At 31.5% G+C, this 21,894-nt stretch overlaps 1 protein-coding gene across 1 annotated transcript; it reads right to left on the bottom strand.

Annotated features, from left to right (window-relative positions):
- Window positions 1-548: 548 nt before the first annotated feature.
- Window positions 549-21,808, bottom strand: LOC133328637 (galactosylgalactosylxylosylprotein 3-beta-glucuronosyltransferase P). Its single transcript, XM_061537181.1, has 5 exons — window positions 21,660-21,808; window positions 3,424-3,610; window positions 3,203-3,357; window positions 2,846-3,136; window positions 549-662 (listed from the first exon to the last, which is right to left on the bottom strand). Exons 1-5 carry the CDS (start codon window positions 21,780-21,782, stop codon window positions 549-551), a joined length of 870 nt encoding a protein of 289 aa, XP_061393165.1. The 5' UTR covers window positions 21,783-21,808.
- Window positions 21,809-21,894: the final 86 nt, after the last annotated feature.

Genomic DNA, 21,894 nt, shown 5'->3' with positions numbered 1-21,894 from the left:
TAAATTCTATTAAATTATTTTAATTTTTAATTTTGTTTAATAATACCTGACCTGTCTAACTAATAGTTATTTTTTCATTAGTCATCTTTTTTATATAATTTATTCGAAATTAATTTTTTAAATATTTATATTTTTTTATTTATTTTTCAAATATTTATATATTTACAATTACAAAAAAATGTTTTTTTTATATTAATACATATTTTCACATAGTATAAATAATTTTTATTTTTTTATATATAAAAAATATTAATAATATTTACATACACAATATTTTTACTTGAGGAATTTATTTTTCTTTTGTTAAATAAAGCTTTACACTTTGTGCCGTTTTGTGTGTGTTTGCGACGACTGTCTTTTCTTGCTTTGGGTTTTGAGTTTTATATACAGTACTATTTTTATTAATTATTATTTTAGTATATATTTTTGGTTCTATTTCTTTTTCGATTTTTTTTTCTTATATAAAAAACATCTTATCTTTGGTTGTTGTCTTTGCTACACAATTTTCATATAATTATATTGAATATCTGTTGTATATTACTACTACCTTAGGGTCTTACCAGGGCCTTATCTATTAACACTAAATTGGTATCACCATATTTGGTCATGTTTAATTTTTCTGCAGGATTATTCTTTTTCGTTTGCGTGTGCCATGTTAGGATCTGCGTTTGGGGGGAAAGAGAAAGAGAGAGAGAGAGGGAGTGAGAAAAATAAATAATTAAAAAAATGGATATATGCGAATAAGAAAATACATTTTGTAATTAAGGCAAAATCTCCCTTGGAATTCACTTTAGGTGGGTGATATTAAGGGAGGAAATATTCTACATCGAATTTCACTATGGGACACCGAACAAAAGAAATCGGTATATATAATATTTATATATTAGATTTCATTCGAAATTTTGCAAATATAAATAAGAAAAAAAAAACTATGAAGACATTTTATACATTTCCGATTTAAGCCAAAAACTCCCACTGCGATCTCATTTGGCGGGATGATATCAAAGAAAGAAAAATTCTACATCAAATTTCACTATGGGTCACCGAACAAAAGAAATCGATATATATAATACTTGTAGATGAAATTGAACCCTCAACTCAGGGTAAATAAATATGAAAATTATTAATTTTCTTTTGAGAAAATTTTGTATATTTCCGATTTAAGACAAAATCTCCCACTGTGGTTTACTTTGGCGGGATGATATCAAAGGAGGAAATATTCTACATCAAATTTCACTATGGGTCACCGAGCAAAAGAAATCGGTATATATAATATATATGTATGAAATTAAACCCTCAGATAAGACAAAAAATAAGAAAATTATTATTTTTTTGAGGGAATTTCACGTATTTTGGAATTAAGTCAAAATCTCTTATTGGAGTCCAAGTTAGGGGGTTGCAATTGAAGGTGGAAATATTATACATCAAATTTCACTATGGGTCACCGAACAAAAGAAATCGGTATATATAATATTTATATATGAAATTGAACCCGCAAATCAGGGCAAATAAATAAGAAAATTAAAATTTTATTTTGAGAAAATTTTGTATATTTCCGATTTAAGCCAAAATCTTCCACTGTGACTCACTTTGGCGGGATGATATCAAAGGAGGAAATAATCTACATAAAATTTCGATATGGGTCACCACACAAAAGAAATCGGTATATATAATATTTATATATGAAATTAAACCCTCAAATAAGAACAAAAAATAAGAAAATTATTATTTTTTGAGGGAATTTTGCGTAATTCGGAATTAAGCCAAAATCTCCAATTGTGGGTTAGGGTAATAGTATAAAGGGAAGAAATATTCTACATCAAATTTCACTATGGGTCACTGAACAAAAGAAATCGGTATATATAATATTTATATACGAAATTTCAGTTCAAAATTAGGTATATAAAAATGCGACTTTTAGGGGATTTTCGACCGTTTTAGAGATAAGCCAATATATCCCATTATGGTAGACTTTAGAGTAGTGGTATAAAGGTAAAATATTCTACACAAAATTTCACTATGGGTCACCGAACAACTGAAGCCTGTAAAATTAATAGATATATGTGAAATACCCCGCCAAAAATTGGAAATTCATGTATGGAAATGTTTTAGAGATTTTTTGGGTTATTTTCGAACCTTTCAGGACAAAGGCAACATCTCCCATTAAAATTCACCGTAGGAGGTTGGTATAAAGGGAACACATATTCTACATCGAATTTCACTATGGGTTGCCGAACAAATAGAATCTGAATTTGCAATATTTATATAGGAAAATTTAATCACAAAATTTCATGTCGCCGAACATTCGTATTCGCGATATATATATTTGTATACATAAGAAAATTAATGAATTTTAGACTTTTAGGTTATTTTTGAATGTTATTCTACATCGAATTTTAAGCCAAAATTTGAAGTACCAAAATTTTAAAGCCAATTTCTTTTAATTTTTGAATGTTTCTTTAGAAAATCTCCCCTTGGAAGTTTAGATATATGAAGGGAAGAAATATTCTACATCAAATTTCACTATGAGTCACAGAATAGAAGAAAATCGTATTCGCGATATATGTGTGTGAAAATTCACTCCAAATGTTGAAAATACCAATAAGAAAATTATTCATGAATTTTAGAGGTTTTCAGAACGGAGCCATATCTCCCCTTATTATTGATTGTAGTGGGATGACACAAAGGGAACAAATATTCTACATCAAATTTCACTATGGGTAACCGAATACAAGAATTCTCTAATTTCCATATTTCTATATGAAATCTACCCCACAAAATTGAAAATGCAATTTTTGCCTCCTAGGCGTATACATGCTGTCAACACTCATACGCCCAATCTTACCTCTGTACAATTATTGGCCAGCAGCTCAATTTCTGCATTATCTAATGGCCCTAGACTTTTCAGAAAACCATCTTCTTCATAGCCCGCCTTAAAGGGCATTTTCGCCTTCGGCCTTTCATGCAGAAATCGTACACTCACAGCAAAACCGGCCATATCAACGGGATATTTACGACCGCCCAGCCAGCCATCATAGAAGCCAATAATTTTGCCATTCTTGACAATGGGACTGCTGACGCCATATTTTGTAACGAGGCCCACCGGCCACATTGAAACCTTTTTGGTATAGCGCATCTATAATGAAAAATAATTATTAAAATATATCTTTTTAAATAAAAGTTCCGCAAACACCCCTCTCACCTGTTCAAATATGCTAATATCATAGGTATTATCATCATCGGCAAAATAGAAAACACCCTCGTTGGCATTTTCTCTCAGCCAGCTGAGGCCACGATTACGATTGGAGACACCTCTTGGCTTGGCCTTTTTACTTTTGTATTCTTCGGGCATGGGAGCTGAAATTAAACAGAAAAATCAAAATTAAAATTTAAATCAGGTTACTTTCTGGCCTGGGAACTCACCCAAAAAATACTCATAAGGCACACCAATACGATTCAAGGTCTCTATCACCATTTCGGATGTTTTGTTGGCATCCTCAATGACCAGCCACAACAAGTTGGCAACATGTTTCAACGTATAACCCAATCGGGTTAATTCGGCCAATTGTTCTGGACGGCGATAAGTAGGTGTGATAATATACAGGGGAGGCTGTGTGAAGAGAGGAGGGGAAATAAAATGGTTAAACAATTGTTTTTGTTTCGGTAATTACACGACTGTTGAATATCGTCAGGACACCATATAAATAGGCCAAAGTGTTTAACACAAAAAAAGAAAAAAAAAACAAACAGAAAAAGTAGCTGATTTGTAGTGCGCTCTACTGCTAATTACAATATTAAAAATTGAATAAATTAAGAAACACACACATACATACAAACACACTGAAAATGATATGCAATTAAAAAAAAACATTGGCTTGCATGCAAATTTACGAAATAAAAACAACAACAAAATAATTATTTGTAGTAAATTAATGCTCCCGGGGTGGAGAGCCCGCAAGGAATATGAATACGAACTACGAATAATAATGTATTTTGTTTATATTAAAATATATCCAGGAGGTTGTTGCTGGGATATGGGCTGAAAAGGGTGGACTAAAGGCAAATTAAAATTACATTACAAATAAGGAACGTTTAAAGCTTGAACAATTTACATATTTAATTAAAAAATGGAATTCGAAGTGGTATAAGAAATTTCGAAGTCATTTACTAATGAAAATTGATCACTATTTTGAAGTTCGGATTTATTCTGAGTCAACTAAAATGGAGAAAATTGACTTAGGGAGTCATCTGCTTTGGAGTTGGTGCCATTCGAAGTCTCCTACAATGAAGTAGCGTCATATTCGAAGTCGTTGGAGTCATATCCTATGTCATCTCCGAATATGGAAATGACTATTATGTTCCGAAGAAGCTGATTGCATTCTGAATCGTTTTCGAATGATTAAATGGCATTTTGTTTCAAATCCGAACTATTCGGAGCAAGATCCTAGGGAGGAAAATCATCTGGGAATAGCAACGAAGCATTAATATACATTCGGAGTCATTTCCGAATGAATTTGGAGTCATTTAAAAGAGGTGTGTGGCATTCGGAGTTATCTCCTATGGAGTAATTAACATTTGCAGAAATTCGGAGTCAACTCCGAAGCAGTAAATATCATTTGGATTCATTTTTGAAGCATTCGGAGTCATCTTCGAAGCATTCGAGGTCATCTTCGAAGCATTCGGAGTCATCTCTGAAGAGTATATGTGATTCGGAGCCATTCGGAATCAGGACCGAAGAAGTAGATGAAATTCGGAGTCATCTCTGAAGGCAATAGGAGTCATCTCCACAGGAGTAGGAGGAGGCATTCGGAATAATCTCCGAGACTTTTTGGAGTCATCTACGAACGGGTAGAACACATTCGAAGTCATTTTCGAAAGAGTAGAACACATTCCGAGTCAACTGTGAAAGAATAGAACACATTCGAAGTCATATTCTAAGTAATTGATGACATTAGGAGGCATCTTCTAATGAGTCAAAGAAATTAGGAGTGATCTCCCCAGCAGTATAAGTCATTCGGAGCCATCTTCCAAATATTAGATGTCGTTTGGAAACATTTATAGTCATATCCGACATAATATAATGCATTATAAGTCGTTTCTGAAGGACTAGAAGTCATTCCGAGTTATATCCGAAAAATTAGAACACATTCGGAGTAATTTTCTAAGAATAATATGACTTTTGGGCTATCTCCGAAGGGGTAGATGGCTTTAAGAGCCTTATCCGGCTTTTAGATGATTTTCGCAGTCATCTCCTAAGGAGTCGATGAATTTAGGAATCAACTCAGAAATAGAAGATGACCTTAGTAGTGATCTCCGAAAGGGTATATGACTTTCGGAGTCATCTTCATAGGAAAAGATGGCATTCGAAGTCATCTCCTAAGGGGTAGACGGCTTAAGAAATCAACTCCGAAATAGTAATGACCTTAGGAGTGATCTCCGAATGAGTATATGACTTTCGGAGTCATCTTCATATGAGAAGATGGCATTCGGAGTCATGTCTTAAGTAGTAGATACCATTCGGAGACATCTTATGAGGAGTAAATGGCTTGCGGAGTCATCTCTAAATAAATAGATGTGATCGGAGTCATTTTCTAAAGAGCATTTCACATTCGGAAGGGGTATATATCGTTCGGGGTTATTTCAGCTGTCTCCGAATGAGTAGATGTCCTTCGGAGTCATCTCCGATGGAGTATATATCGTTCGGAGTCATCTCGCAAATAGTATATTACATTTGGAAGCATTCGAAGAGCACTTAAAATTCGTATTTTATTTTCAGAGTCATCTCCGAGGACGTTTATGTCTACGTCCTGAGAATCATTAGATGTGATTCGGAGTCATCTCCAAAGAAGTAGATGTGATTCGGAGTCATCTTCTAAAGAGTATATTATATTAGGAAACATTCGGAGTGATTTTGGAAGGAGTATATATCATTCGGAGTCATTTGGCAAATAGTATATTACTACGGAAACATTCGAAGCACACTTTTATTTTATTTTCGGAGTCATCCCCGAAGGAGCAAATGTCCTTCGGAGTCGTCTCCAATGAAGTAGATATTTTTCGGAGTCATCTACTAAAGATTATATTACATTCGGAAATATTCGGAGTCATTTCGGAAGGAGTATACATCATTCGGAGTCATCTCCGATGGTATAGATGTCCTTCGGAGTCATCTTCTAAAGATTATATTACATTCGGAAACATTAGGAGTCATTTCGGAAGGATTATACATCACTCGGAGTAATCTCCTAAAAAGTATATTACATTCGGAAACATTCGGAGTAAAGTTATATATTTTATTTTATTTTCGGAGTCATCTCCGAGGGAGTAGATGCTATTCGGAGTCATCCCCGGATGAGTAAATGTCCTTCGGAGTTATCTCCAAAGCAAGAGATGTGATTCGGAGTCATCTCCGAAGGATTAGATGTCCTTCGGGATCATCTCCGAAGTTGTAGATATCCTTCGGAGTCATCTACTAAAGATTATATTACAAAGGAGTATATCACATTCGGAGCCATTTTGGAAAGAGTATATATATCATTCGGAGTTATCTCGCAAAGATTTATTACATTCGGAAATATTCGGAGTACAATTATATTTTTTATTTTATCTGCGAAGGAATGAATGCGATTTGGAGTAATCTCCTAAAGAGTAAATTACATTCGGAGTACTCTCCACTTTTTTTATTTTCGGAGTCGCGTATTACAGAGTATCAAGCTTTCGAAGTCGTTATCATCCGTTCTGCATCTATAAAAAAATCCCCCTCCGCAAAAATCCCCTCAATTGCCTTTTGTTTTTGACACAAAAACCTCAAAAAGCATTGGTGGGGGAACTGTGGCCCCAAAAAACATAATGGGTCTAAGCTCAAGGGGGTTTCCGAACACTAACATGCTGGCTTGCGGCGGGTAAGAGGTTGAATGAATGCTACGCAATTTTCTAATTAAATGCATGCAAATTATTTATTTATTTACATATTTGAGTAGTTCAGTTGCTTTGGGTGGTTGTTGGAACAACAACAACGACAGCTATCAGAACTAGAAACTAGGCAGCCATGCAGGTTGCATTGTAATCCAAAAAATAGATCAAAAAATATAATAAATAAAAATGGAAAAATAGAAAAAAAATGCATCGAAAAAAGTGCAATCTGATATGCGACAATAGAAAGAGGAGGTTGGGAAATGGGTGCTTTAGAGAATCATGGTCTGGTTTGCCACTGATTTGTATGCTGAGGATGATGTTGATGATGCTGACAATGATTATGGTTACATTTGACAATAATGACCTGGTTGCACAAAACATGACACGGTTGGATGATATATCATCATCACATCCACTGCCATCGTCGTTGTTGTTTTTGTATTTTCCGGTGTTTGTTTGTTATGTCAAGTGATTTTTTGTATTGTAATTCTTTTTTGCGTGTTCATGCTTTATGTTGTTGTTGCTGTCGTTGTTATTTGTCTCTGCTGTCTGATGGGGCCAAGTGGATAAACGAAGACAAAAAAAAAAGAAAAATATTACAAGGATGAATTAAATTGACATGAAATGGGTCAATAATTGCAACGAAGGTCTTTCATTGCAACAAAAAATGTAAAAAGAATTGCAAGCAGAGAGAAAAACTATGTATATCAGTGATATGATATAGTGACTGATAAGAGAGTGAAAGGGATAGAGAGTGAGAGAGAAGAGGTGTGGGAGAGTATGGAAATATAAATGTCTTAAATGAAGTTACTCTTGTATTCATTAGAAAGTTGACTGCACAATCAAATGCAGTTATGTGACAGTGATGTGGTGAGAAAGAGAGAGAGAGAGAGTGTGTGATTTGGAGAGTGTAGAAATATTAGAGTCATATATCAAAGGACAGTTATTTTCTTTAGAACAAGCTCGGGCAGAGAATAATAAATTTGTGTTGTCGATGTGTATGTGTGTCAATGGGTTTTCAATTGTTTCAATTGAATGTGCATGAGAGAATGCTGTTATTTATTTTCGCGAGAGAGCACGCGTGACTTAAGAATATTAATTAAAAATAGGACTTTAAAACCACATCATACAAACCCAAGCACACATGCGCTCTAAATGTTTTTAAAAAATATTATGTGGCGGCCTGGGCGCGTCTAGATTTGTAAACTATATTTTCCTAAGGCCTGTGGGGGCATCAAAATTTTTATAGAGAATATTGTTGTAGATATTAGTGAAAACCTCTATAAATCATCTTCATAAAACATTCTGAAACTGCCTTATAAAAAAATTCCGAATGTGTTATACTCTATAAAAATATTCCAAAAGTGTTATAATCAAAAACATATTATTTGTAAATTGTAATAAACTGGAAAAAAACTTTCCGAAAGGTGTTATACTTTACAAAAAGTGTTATACACTACGGAAAATGTCTCGGAAAGTGTTATACTCTTTAGAAAATAATTATCAAAGTATTATACTCATTTCTGAATATTGTTAATTCTACGAAAAAACTGTTATATACTCTGAAACTGTTATACTCCATAGAACATTTTAAAAGTGTTATATTAAAAAATCTTATTATTTCTAAATTGTAATAATGGGGAAAAATTGACATGAAAACTGTTATACTTCACAAAAAGTGTTATACTCCATGAAAAAAAAATGTCTCAGAAAGTGTTATACTCTTTAGAAAATAATTATCAAAGTGTTATATACATAAGTGAAAATTGTTAATTCTTTGAAAAAAATACTCTGAAACTGTTATACTCCATAGAACATTCCAAAAGTGTTATAATCAATAAAAACATATATATTAGTTACTCCGTATGAAACTGTTATACCCATAGATTATATATATAAATACAAGTTTGCTTCATAAAATAAATTATTAACTGTTATACTCGGTATAAAATAATTACAGAAGTGTTATACCACTTTTTATATGTTAAAAATATTTACAAAAAGTATATTGGAACTGTTATACAATGTATAAAGTATCTAAGAAAGTGTTATATTGCTAGAAAATTTGATTGAAACTGTCATACGCGCTAGAAAATTACTATAACTGCTAGAAAAGTGTTATATGCTCCGGGAAAATTCACCTGAAACTGTTATATTCCATAGAAAATTATTATGAATATCAGCATTTCTGCATAAAATTAGTTTTAAACTGTTATACTCTGTAGAAAATAATTGTAAAAAGTGTTATACACTAGTTATATATAAAAAATGTATCCACAACAAAATGAATTTAAACTGTTATACACTGTAGAAAGTATCTAGGAAAGTGTTATACACGCGGAAACATTGTTTGAAACTGTTATACTCCATAGAAAAATTACTAGAAATTCCAGTATTTCATTATACAATTAGCTTTAAACTGTTATACTGGGTAGAGAATAATTAAAAAAGTGTTATACCTTCTTTTTTATAAAATAGATACAATTAAAAAAATAAATTTGAACAGTTATACATTGTATAAAATATCTACAAAAGTGTTATACTTTTTGAAAAAACTTGTATTAAACTGTTATACTCTATAGAAAATTTCAAAAATTGTTAATTTTCCCATAAAAATACTTTTTAAACTGTTATACACGGTAGAAAACTGTTATACACTCTGGAAATTGTTTTAAACTGTTATACTCTACTATAGAAAATTTCAATACAATTTACTTTTTCAATAAATATACAATTTTTAACTTTTATACTCGATAGAAAACTAAATTGAAGTGATATACAATACGTATCATATCTACAAAAGTGTTATACTCTTTGAAAAAAGTGTGTATTAAACTGTTATACTCCATAGAAATCATAAATGTTAATTTTGTTCATAAAAAAATAATTTTTAACTGTTATACTCTATAGAAAATAATTAGAAAAGTGTTATATTTTGGCGCAAATACTGTTATATCGTATAGAAAATGACGCCGAAAGCCATCAACACTCGTATCTCGTTGCCGAAAATCACAATAAATGTTAATTTTATCATAAAACTTATTATTTTAACTGTTATATTCGGTGGAAAAACTGTTATACACTCTAAAAAATTGGTTAAAACTGTCATAATCCATAGAAAATTTCAATAAAATTTGTTTAAAAATATATATATATATATATATATATATATTTAACTGTTATACTCAATAGAAAACAAAATTGAAGTGTTATACAATACGTATAATATCTACAAAAGTGTTATACTCTTTGAAAAAAATTGTATTAAACTGTTATACTCCATACAAAAACTTCAGTAAATGTTAATTTTTTCATAAAAAAAACTAATTTTTAATTGTTATACTCGATAGAAAATAACTACAAAAGTGTTATATTTTGTAGCAAACACTGTTATATCGTATAGAAATGTTTATTTTCTCATAAAACATATTTTTTAAACTGTTATACTCAGTAGAAAAAACTGTTATACACTCATGAAAATTTGTTTAAAACTGTTATACTCCTTAGAAATCTTCATAAAATGTTAATTTTGTTAAAAAAATAATTTTTAACTGTTATACTTCATAGAAAATAATTACAAAAGTGTTATAAATTGTAGAAAAACTGTTATATCGTGTTGAAAATGACACCGAAGGTTATCAATCTTTCTCGTTGCCGAAAATCACAATAAATGTTAATTATCTCATGAAACTTATTTTTTAAACTGTTATACCAGAAAAACTGTTATACATTCTGAAAAATTTGATAAAACTGTTATATTCCATACAAAACGTCAATCTATTACACATAAATAAAATCCGGTATTTAAATTACCACTAATTTTAGAAATAAAAAATAAAAAATTATAAGACAAATTCAATCATGCTTATGCAAATAATGACACGCACATACAAATACATATCTACATATTTAGTTATGTATGTAATAAAAAAGGGAATTCATATTTACTGTATCTACATTATTGGCCATTAATGATGATGGAGATGCTCTGTTGTTGTTGTTTAAATATTTGTTGTTGTTATTTATGTTTTTGTTGTTGTTATGGTCTTGATGTGATGCTGAGTAGGACTTGGCATTTGCAGCACCTGGTCTTGTTGTAACTGTTGTTGTTTTTGTTGTTGTTGAGGTCGAGGAGGTGGATGTTGTTGTTGTTGTCGTTGACGATGATGTCGTCGACGAGGAGGAGGATGATGATGTTGAAGTAGATGAAGTTAATAAAGTGTTATTTAAGTCCACAACAGTTGCTGTCAACGACAATGCGGAGGCTGAGGCAGCAGATGAGCCAGCTGATGGTGATGAGCTCTGATTGGCCTTGGCCATTGCTGGCGAGGGCTTAGATGATGCGAATGCAGATGATGATGACGATGATTGCAGTTTCTGGTTGGCAATACGCATTGCAGCTGAGGTGGCTGATGATGTGGTTAATGATGAGGATGATGACGACGAGGATGTGGCTGCTGATGTCTTGGGGGATTTGGCCGCCGTTGAGGAGGACAGCAGTGACATGGGTGACCATAAAAACAGATTCATTTTCTTAAATAATTTTGTGGTTCGATTTGGCAGGGTGAACAGGGACAACGATGAAGTCAATGCTGATGGTGATGATTGGGAGGATGATGATGACGACTGCTGAGGCATTGCTAATGACATGGGTGTTAAAGCAGATTTGTTTTGGTTGTTGTTGCTGTTGCTATTATTGCTATTTAATGATGGTGAGGCAGAGGCGGAGTTTAAAGAGGAGGATGATGAAATATAACTACCACCGTATCCATTGATGATGCCCTCCGAGTTAATCAATGATTTGTCTTTATGCTGCACAGGCAAAGCCACCACCACCCACACAAAGACACCCAGGAGACCCAGTGTGGGGTGAGAAATGGAAGTGGGGGAGAGAGAGCAATAAATTTAATTGTGATTGTGTGGGGGAGAGAAGAGACATTCGTTAAAAGAGAGAAAAAAGAAATAGAAAAAATATTGTGAGAGAACACATTGGGGAAAAACACAATAAAAAAATTGTTATTGTTGTTGTTGGTGTCGTTGTTGTTAAAAATGGAAAACAAGAGAGAGGCAAATTGTAAAATTGAACAATCACAATGACAATACAATAATACAACAAAAACAAAATAATACAATACAAATATTATATTTGTTGTTATTGTAGAAGAAGAACGAAAAATAGTCATGATGTTGTTGTTGTTTTTCTTGTGTGCATATATGTGCTTGCTGTCTAGGTATGTGCTGTCATGTATGGATTTGTGTAGTTCAACAATACAATGGAAATTCCTAGAGTGGTTGGCAAAGGTACGGGTGAGAGGAAAAAAGGACTAAATACCAAAATTAAAAAAATAAAAACATAGACCTCAAATCTACGTTTTTTTCTATAGAGAAAAAAACATAGAACTGCGGTCTATGAATTTTTTTCTATAGAAAAAAACATAGAACCGCGGTCTATGAATTTTTTTCTATAGAAAAAAACATAGAACTGCGGTCTATGAATTTTTTTCTATAGAAAAAAAACATAGAACTGCGGTCTATGAATTTTTTTCTATAGAAAAAAACATAGAACTGCGGTCTATGAATTTTTTTCTATAGAAAAAAAACATAGAACTGCGGTCTATGAATTTTTTTCTATAGAAAAAAAACATAGAACTGCGGTCTATGAATTTTTTTCTATAGAAAAAAAACATAGAACTGCGGTCTATGAATTTTTTTCTATAGAAAAAAACATAGAACTGCGGTCTATGAATTTTTTTCTATAGAAAAAAACATAGAACTGCGGTCTATGAATTTTTTTCTATAGAAAAAAAAACATAGAACTGCGGTCTATGAATTTTTTTCTATAGAAAAAAACATAGAACTGCGGTCTATGAATTTTTTTCTATAGAAAAAAACATAGAACTGCGGTCTATGAATTTTTTTCTATAGAAAAAAACATAGAACTGCGGTCTATGAATTTTTTTCTATAGAAAAAAACATAGAACTGCGGTCTATGAATTTTTTTCTATAGAAAAAAACATAGAACTGCGGTCTATGAATTTTTTTCTATAGAAAAAAACATAGAACTGCGGTCTATGAATTTTTTTCTATAGAAAAAAACATAGAACTGCGGTCTATGAATTTTTTTCTATAGAAAAAAACATAGAACTGCGGTCTATGAATTTTTTTCTATAGAAAAAAACATAGAACTGCGGTCTATGAATTTTTTTCTATAGAAAAAAACATAGAACTGCGGTCTATGAATTTTTTTCTATAGAAAAAAACATAGAACTGCGGTCTATTTTTTTCTATAGAAAAAAACATAATTTTTTTTCTATAGAAAAAAACATAGAACTGCGGTCTATGAATTTTTTTCTATAGAAAAAAACATAGAACTGCGGTCTATGAATTTTTTTCTATAGAAAAAAACATAGAACTGCGGTCTATGAATTTTATAGAACTGCGGTTCTGTGAATTTTTCTATAGAAAAAAACATAGACCTGTGGGTCTATGAATTTTTTTTCTATAGAAAAAACATAGAACTGCGGTCTATGCATTTTTTTCTATAAAAACATAGATCCGGATTCTATGAATTAAAAATTAACTTATCTCACTTCTCTGAAAAATCCACCTGAAGTTTCCCTAGCCTGATTGTAAGGAGTGTATGTGTGTATGGTTGCATCTATCTGTGTTTAAGTTTCGTATGCATGTCTGTGTAGTTGTGTATACTCTTGTACATTTATTTCATAGACACTTGAACATACGGCTGGTTTCTTGGAATACAAATGAAGCTGTAGAGATTTGACGACAATACTGGCAGATACTTCAACATGAATGGATGGATAGATGGAAGGGTGGATGGCTGGTTGGTTGGGTGCCGGTTGGGACTGCTCGAGTATTGCAGTAGAGCCGTTCGGTTCGGACGTGGAGGATATGAAAATGATGATTGGATATTTGATTGTGTGGAGGTAAATAGACAAATGGGTGGCTTGCAGTTGCTTGGGCTTATTCTCTTGTGTCTGATTGCCTATGAATTTCAAGTACGGGTGTGTATCGGTGTGTCGGTATCTGCCTGCCTCACTCTATGTGTGGGTAATTTAAATATCATCATCATACAACAGAAAAATGTAATTTAATAAAAATACTTTTCTTAGTGGTTGGCCACTAAAAGTTATTTCTCTTCGGATCTTCTACTTTCTTTCATTGCTATTGAATGGAAAACTAGAAATCTCTAGATATATATCTCTATGGGAATGTAGATTTTTTGTATACTTCGTAATGAGAATGTATATTTGTATTGAATGGAAGATCTATGGAATTATTTTTAGTGCAGTTTTAGATATAAAAAAAATATTTTTTAATTTTTTGCTTGGGTGTACACATCATCATCTAAAGGTGGTGCGAACTATTTTTTGAAAGGTATTTAAATAAAATATAGAAATATTATTATTAACTATTATTGTAAAAATTATATATGTGGGTTGGTGTCATGAGGTCTGAGATATTTATTTCAAACTGTTCTCAATGCGAATTATTTATATTTAAATATTTTAATAATGCTCATACGCCTCAAAGTCTATTAAAATTATTAACACTTATACGCACCAAGGTCTACGATTTTATTTCTATGGGAAAAACATACACCTGGGGGTCTATGAATTTTTTTCTATAGAAAAAAATAGACCTGGGGGTCTATGCATTTTTTTCTATAGAAAAAAACATAGACCTGGGGGTCTATGCATTTTTTTCTATAGAAAAAAACATAGACCTGGGGGTCTATGAATTTTTTTCTATAGAAAAAAACATAGACCTGGGGGTCTATGAATTTTTTTCTATAGAAAAAAACATAGACCTGGGGGTCTATGGGGGTCTATGAATTTTTTTCTATAGAAAAAAAACATAGACCTGGGGGTCTATGAATTTTTTTCTATAGAAAAAAACATAGACCTGGGGGTCTATGAATTTTTTTCTATAGAAAAAAACATAGACCTGGGGGTCTATGAATTTTTTTCTATAGAAAAAAACATAGACCTGGGGGTCTATGAAACATAGACCTGGTGGTCTATGAATTTTTTTCTATAGAAAAAAACATAGACCTGGGGGTCTATGAATTTTTTTCTATAGAAAAAAACATAGACCTGGGGGTCTATGAATTTTTTTCTATAGAAAAAAACATAGACCTGGGGGTCTATGAATTTTTTTCTATAGAAAAAAACATAGACCTGGGGGTCTATGAATTTTTTTCTATAGAAAAAAACATAGACCTGGGGGTCTATGAATTTTTTTCTATAGAAAAAAACATAGACCTGGGGGTCTATGAATTTTTTTCTATAGAAAAAAACATAGACCTGGGGGTCTATGAATTTTTTTCTATAGAAAAAAACATAGACCTGGGGGTCTATGAATTTTTTTCTATAGAAAAAAACATAGACCTGGGGGTCTATGAATTTTTTTCTATAGAAAAAAACATAGACCTGGGGGTCTATGAATTTTTTTCTATAGAAAAAAACATAGACCTGGGGGTCTATGAATTTTTTTCTATAGAAAAAAACATAGACCTGGGGGTCTATGAATTTTTTTCTATAGAAAAAAACATAGAACTGGAGGTCTATGAATTTTTTTTCTATAGAAAAAAACATAGACCTGGGGGTCTATGAATTTTTTTCTATAGAAAAAAACATAGACCTGGGGGTCTATGAATTTTTTTCTATAGAAAAAAACTTAGACCTGGGGGTCTATGAATTTTTTTCTATAGAAAAAAACATAGACCTGGGGGTCTATGAATTTTTTTCTATAGAAAAAAACTTAGACCTGGGGGTCTATGAATTTTTTTCTATAGAAAAAAACATAGACCTGGGGGTCTATGAATTTTTTTCTATAGAAAAAACTTAGACCTGGGGGTCTATGAATTTTTTTCTATAGAAAAAAACATAGACCTGGGGGTCTATGAATTTTTTTCTATAGACAAAACAACATAGACCTGGGAGTCTATGAATTTTAGTTCTATGGAAAAAAACCTTCTTTCCTAAGAAAGCCATGAGTGCGTATGATAAATAATAATTTTAATTAAATTTGACACAGGTGACGTATGGTTATTATTAATTATTAATCACAAGGAGATCGCAAACACTCGAATTAGAAAAATATTTTTTTCTAATTTCAACGTTAATTTTGAAACACTTTTAAACACTTAAATAAAATTTAATCATTTAATATCATTATTGTCATCGGAAATCATCATTATATTTATTATTCACTTCTCAAATCAACATCACGATTTAATATTTGTTTACTGTATGCGAATATTTGTTTGTGTACTGGTATTTGTATTAGCTTTTAGAATAATAAATATCTATTCTATTCTGTGTATTAACATTCCGTGTTTAATTTGCAATTGTAGATTTAGAGTTTTAGTGCATATTTGTGTTTAGCGTTTACTGTTTTTTTTTTTCAATATTTGATTTGTTGTGGAAAAATTAACATTTTGTTGTAAATAAATACCTAGTGGGATATATTTGTATACACATGTGCTAAATAGTATGTGTGAGAGTTTCTACAAAACGTGTAAATCATTGTATTGTGAAAAAGTGTCACGGGAAATTATGTACTTGAAAAAGTGTGGAAAAGGTGGCTTGAACTTAGAAAATTGTTGTTGTTGCCATTAGAGGTTTAAATGGTAATGTGTTAACAAAAAGGATTAAGTCGAAAGATAAAAAATTAAAAGAGGAATTCATTTGAGATTTTTTTTATTTTATACATCACAGGACGTTTAGAAGCCTCAAACATATAAAAAACTTGATATATATTCTAAAAATATCCAAATTTATTGGCTCATTAAAGGTATTGGGTTGCGTATAAATAATGTCGTACATCATACGCCATACAGGACACTATGAATGATGGTACAATATTCGCCAAAGACGCAATAATTCAAAATAATTGGTAGTCATAATTATCCCTGTCATAGTCATAATTATCCCTGAAAGTATTTAAAGAGAACCTTCAAAAAAACGGGAAAGCGTTAATCTTAATCGTTAATCTTCAAGAGACCTCCTGAAAGATCTAAGTCATTAGCCCTTATAGTAGACTTAGTAAAGATAACAAATAATCAAAATCAATTGAGAGAAACTTTATTCGAAAAAAATTTATCGATCCTCAACATATATTTAAAAAAAATTAAAGTTATTTATCCTACAAGAAACTTCATAAACGCCAAAAATTAACCTCATTAATTGTTCCACAGGGACAGCAAGAGTGCGTAAAATTTTTTTAAAGCGTATCAATAATACAAATTAAAATACAAGGATTCTGGATCGCGAATACAGAATGCCATACTTGATACGCCACCTAAAACTACGTGAATAATTTATGAACCCAAAGAGATCATATTTGGATCTCAATTATTCAAAATAAATTCTTAAACTAATTAAAAAATGAACAGAATTAATCCTCCCTGTGACATCCTGCAAATCTAAGATATTAGCCCTTATAGTGGCCTTAGATGGTGTTATTATATAATATACATCAATTGTGTACATGCTGGTATTAATATTCTATAAAATTATTTTTCTAGAGCGCTTTATAACATTAACAAGAAATGATTACGCCTTATAGTAACCTCAAATGAGGATATAAAATAGCCCATGTTAATTATCATCCTATAGGTATACGAAGTCATTAAATAATTATATAAAACATATCCACTCTCTAAAGTCCTGGGAAATTTATTAAAAAAATATCTACACTCTAGACTTCCGCAAAAAATCATTTAAATATTGAAAATTTTTTTTGATTATTTTTTGATTATTCCTTAGAAATTTATTTAAAACATTCTACAAAACATTCTACATTCTACAAATCCCTGAAGATGTTCTTCATGAATACATTTAAAAATATCTATTTTAAATCGGCGCTCTTTTGGACCCCTTATGACAATACTTAGAAAATCCTTCACCTCTTTTAAAATCTTGAAAAAATGTTTAGAACAAAATCAGCTCCCTTATGAAATTCACACATTCTTAAAAAAAATATGTTCCCAAATCCAAATCTGACTTTTAAAATTCCAATAATCTAAATGAAACACAAAATTTATAAACAAAATATGTACAGATTTGGGTGGCGTATACATAGTGTCGTACATCATACGCTGACTATAGAGTATAGTCACATATTGTGACTTTAAAATATCGTCAAAATTCTAATTTAAATGTCTTCAAATTTCTTTACAAAAATTTGTATTGTGGCTGGCGTATACATAGTGTCATAAATCATACGCAACCTGATTCTTAATAAATGTACCCCAATACGTTAATAATGTTTTTGCTGTATTTGAAGAAACATTGAAACAGGAGCCACATTTTATTTTCTATGTTCATAAGGGATAACAAAGTAATACTAAATAAATAAAAATTAATTTACAGACCCCAGAAAAATTGTCATATCTCAGAATGGATTAAGTTGGGTCTGAAAGGGTTACATAATTACATTAAATAACCCTTTATTAAAATTTTCTTTAAGATGACTTTAAAATGTTGTAAAAAATACGCATGAAATATGGTAAAACTTGTTTAAAAAAATATAAGGGTCTCTAGCAAAAAATAGATACTTTAATACGCTACCTGATTCGTAAGGGATAACAATGTAAGACTTAATAAAAATTAATTAACAGGCCCCTAACAGATGTTTATTGTCAGATCTCACAATGGCTTAAGTTGGGTCTCAAAGGGTTACATTATTATATTAAATATCCCTTTAGTTTTATTAAAATTTTCATTAAGAAGGATTTAAAATGTTTTAAAAAATCCACATGAAATACCGTTGAGCTTTTTAAAAAAAATATATCGCGGATATATTACCAAAAAAATATAAGGGTCTCTAGAAAAAATAGATTTTCATATTGAAATGAAATCGAAAAAAATTGGGAATGTTAGTTGAATATCAATTTAAGTAGTCTTTAACCTTTGAGCCCCGATTTTTTTCGTAATGATAGAACAATTTTTTGTTCACAGATTTAATGCAACTATCCTAGATAGGATATGGACAAAATTTGACATCGCTACATCCTTGCATTCGGGAGATACATTCTCTCTGACAAATAAAAGCCCATTATGAAGAAAACCAAATGTAAAATCGACGAAAAAATAATTTTAAATTATTCTCTATATTCTGTTTTACAAGAATCAAAAATAATTCTGATGGCAGAATTCGTACATTTCGAATACGAAGAAATTTAAATAATTTGGGCTGTATACACAAAGTAGTACTGTACACAAATTTACCCTCTTCTCTATATTAAAAAGCTCATAACTTTACCAAAAATTTGAATTTTTTAGATTTTTCTTGTGATATGTTTCGTCCATAATCAGGACTTGACATATGAAATCCAAAGAATACATATCTACCAATAGCATTTTAAATATAAGCTCTAAAACATTTTGTTGCCTGTGGGCAACATTGGGCCACAAAGGGTTAAAAATGTCTATGACATTGGGTGGCGTATACATAGTGTCATATTTCATACATCACTTGGAACCGTGTAAATAATTTAAATATTTTGAATGTAACAAGGTGATATTTTATTTCCTTAAACATTATTAAAGTACCCTTTGTTATAGGTATAAATTTTGAAATTTTTATACGACTATTTACGACAAATTAAATTTAAGTAACCTTTAAACAATATATTGAACATGGGTGACGTATACATTCTGTCATATATCATACACCACCCAGAACAATGTAAATAATTTAAATATTTTGTAAATTAAATCTTTATAAATGTTTTTAGAATTCATCTAGAACGAAAAAAGCCAAGAATTTCTTAGAAGTTATGTAACGGAAAATATTTATTTAAGATTACTACGATACTATTTGTACAGCATATTGTAATGACTGCGAAAAAAATAACTTTCATCCAAAAATACTTTTTCTCCAACATTAAAAAAAGTTGGAGAAAAAATAGGAAATGTTCCTGGAAAGACAATTTATGTCAACTTTAAACCAGTGAGCGGAGCAGTATAGTCGGACGGGACCGGATACGATACCCTACACAACTACCACACAACTACCATACAACTCTATTTTTCTGCGGATTTTTATTTCGATTCTGGGTAATATTTCGTGGTATTTGCACCGTCTTGACCGATTAGAGGTCAACAAGACTTCTTCCTTACACTGAAATATTTTCCTAATATTACCGATATTCAGTACCTTCCTTCTAATTAATTGTCCATACTCCCGTTGTGTTGTGATGTTCGAAAAAAAAACACAAAAAATAAGTTATCGGTCCACTTATCTGATCATTAATAGGCGTTGTCCTTGACCATAACTGGAACCTCATGGAACATTTCAAAGCGATCAGCGCTATATTTCCGCCCTCTAATGTGGTAATGGGTTACTTGATAATATATAAATACGTAAGCACCTGTAAATATTTAAGTGTAACTCTCACATCCGAGTACATACGACAATATAATTGGTATCAATTTAAAGGCAAACCACTCCTCTTGGATATACTCTCAACTTCTCGGCTCTATGTCCTTCAGGAGTAAATATATACGCAATAGAATACAAATTTTTTCATTTTTCACACAAAAGTCGGGGTCCATTTGACCCGCTGAATATTAACCGATCTTTATCAAAGCAGGCATGCTTATTCTTTGGCCCAATTCCCTTCTCCCCTTCGAGATGTTTGGGCCATAATTGCGGTCTCTGAAGTGACCAGAAAAACCGACAAAAATTAAGTATTTGGTCCATTTCATTCCCTAAATATTAACCGATCTATTCCAAAAACAATAGGGGTCTTCATTGGGCCGAACCCATCCTACATGCAAAATTTCGTGAAGACTGGTCCATAACTGTGGCCTGTATGGTGTTTACAAAATATAATGGACAGACGGACGGACGGACACACATGTCTGTATCGACTCAGCTAGTCCAGATATGACGATCGGTATACTTAAAGGTGGGTCTAGGACCAATATTTTGCGGCGTTACAAACTTTTGGGGCTGCACAAAGCTATAATACCCTGACAACATAGTTGTGTAGGGTATAAAAATGTTATGGGTGACGTATACATAGTGTCGTACATCATACGCCACATATAACACAGTGGAAATGATTTGTTTATATTTTCTATATCAAATTTATATTTGGAATATTTTATATTAAAATAAATTTGAATAATATTTAGTATGTTTATTAATTTAAGTAAACTTTCGAATATCTTAGGTGTTGGGTAGCGTATACATTGTGTCATATATCATACGCCACAAAGCACAGTAACAAATTATTTTAATATTTATTTTAAATCTAATTAAAATTTAAAAGCTCTACATACTTCATTTTTTGATACTTTTCGACTTTCAAACATCTTGGGTATTGGGTGGCGTATACATTCCGTCGTATATCATACGCCACATGGAACTCGCAAATAATTTAAATATTTTTAAATCTAACAAACATTTAAAATCTCTACATAATTAAAATTTTAAATATTTTTTTTTTACATTTCGACTTAATCCCTTTGTTCACACTACCATTTATTTCCCTTTCAATTTTCTTCTAATGTCTGTGTATATCTCAGTGTGGGAAAAATAAGATTTCATTTCGTGGTTTTTTCTCCTAACTATTGCATTAGTTAAAATTTTGTTAAGAGTGTGAGGGTGTGTGTTTGTGCAAATATGTGTATATTGTGTGGAAGGGTTTTCTGTTAAACGAAAGGAAGGAAACAATTTTTAGAATCCCCCCTTTTTTCCCGAGAACATACCTTTATGATTTCTGGTTGGGGCATTGGCTGCCGTGATATGTGATACTGATACAGTATCATGTACATGCATGTGGTCGCTACGAATATAGTCAGGTACATTTTAATGGATTTTCCCAATGCCATGTTTGCAAGCAGCTGGTTCTATGATGGGCTACAGGTTACCAACGGCCAGGTGAAATTTTTGTAGGAGACGAGGAGGCAACGAAAACGGTTGATAGTTGTGGTGTTGCTGCTG

Source organism: Musca vetustissima, unplaced genomic scaffold (genome assembly GCF_032173495.1).
Source record: "Musca vetustissima isolate MV318-11 ecotype Yass unplaced genomic scaffold, APGP_CSIRO_Mvet_v1 utg1071, whole genome shotgun sequence".
NCBI lineage: Eukaryota > Metazoa > Arthropoda > Insecta > Diptera > Muscidae > Musca > Musca vetustissima.
The sequence above is the reverse complement of the archived record's forward strand: the minus strand, read 5'-3'. Positions and strand labels throughout refer to the sequence as shown.

Coding starts and splice junctions, on each gene's coding strand:
- LOC133328637 (XM_061537181.1), bottom strand. CDS start 21,782: ATGGCATTGGGAAAATCCATTAAAATGTACCTGACTATATTCGTAGCG. Junction 3,358..3,423: donor GCCTTATGAGTATTTTTTGG/GTGAGTTCCCAG, acceptor GTTTAATTTCAG/CTCCCATGCCCGAAGAATAC. Junction 663..2,845: donor TGGCCAATAATTGTACAGAG/GTAAGATTGGGC, acceptor CCCCAAACGCAG/ATCCTAACATGGCACACGCA.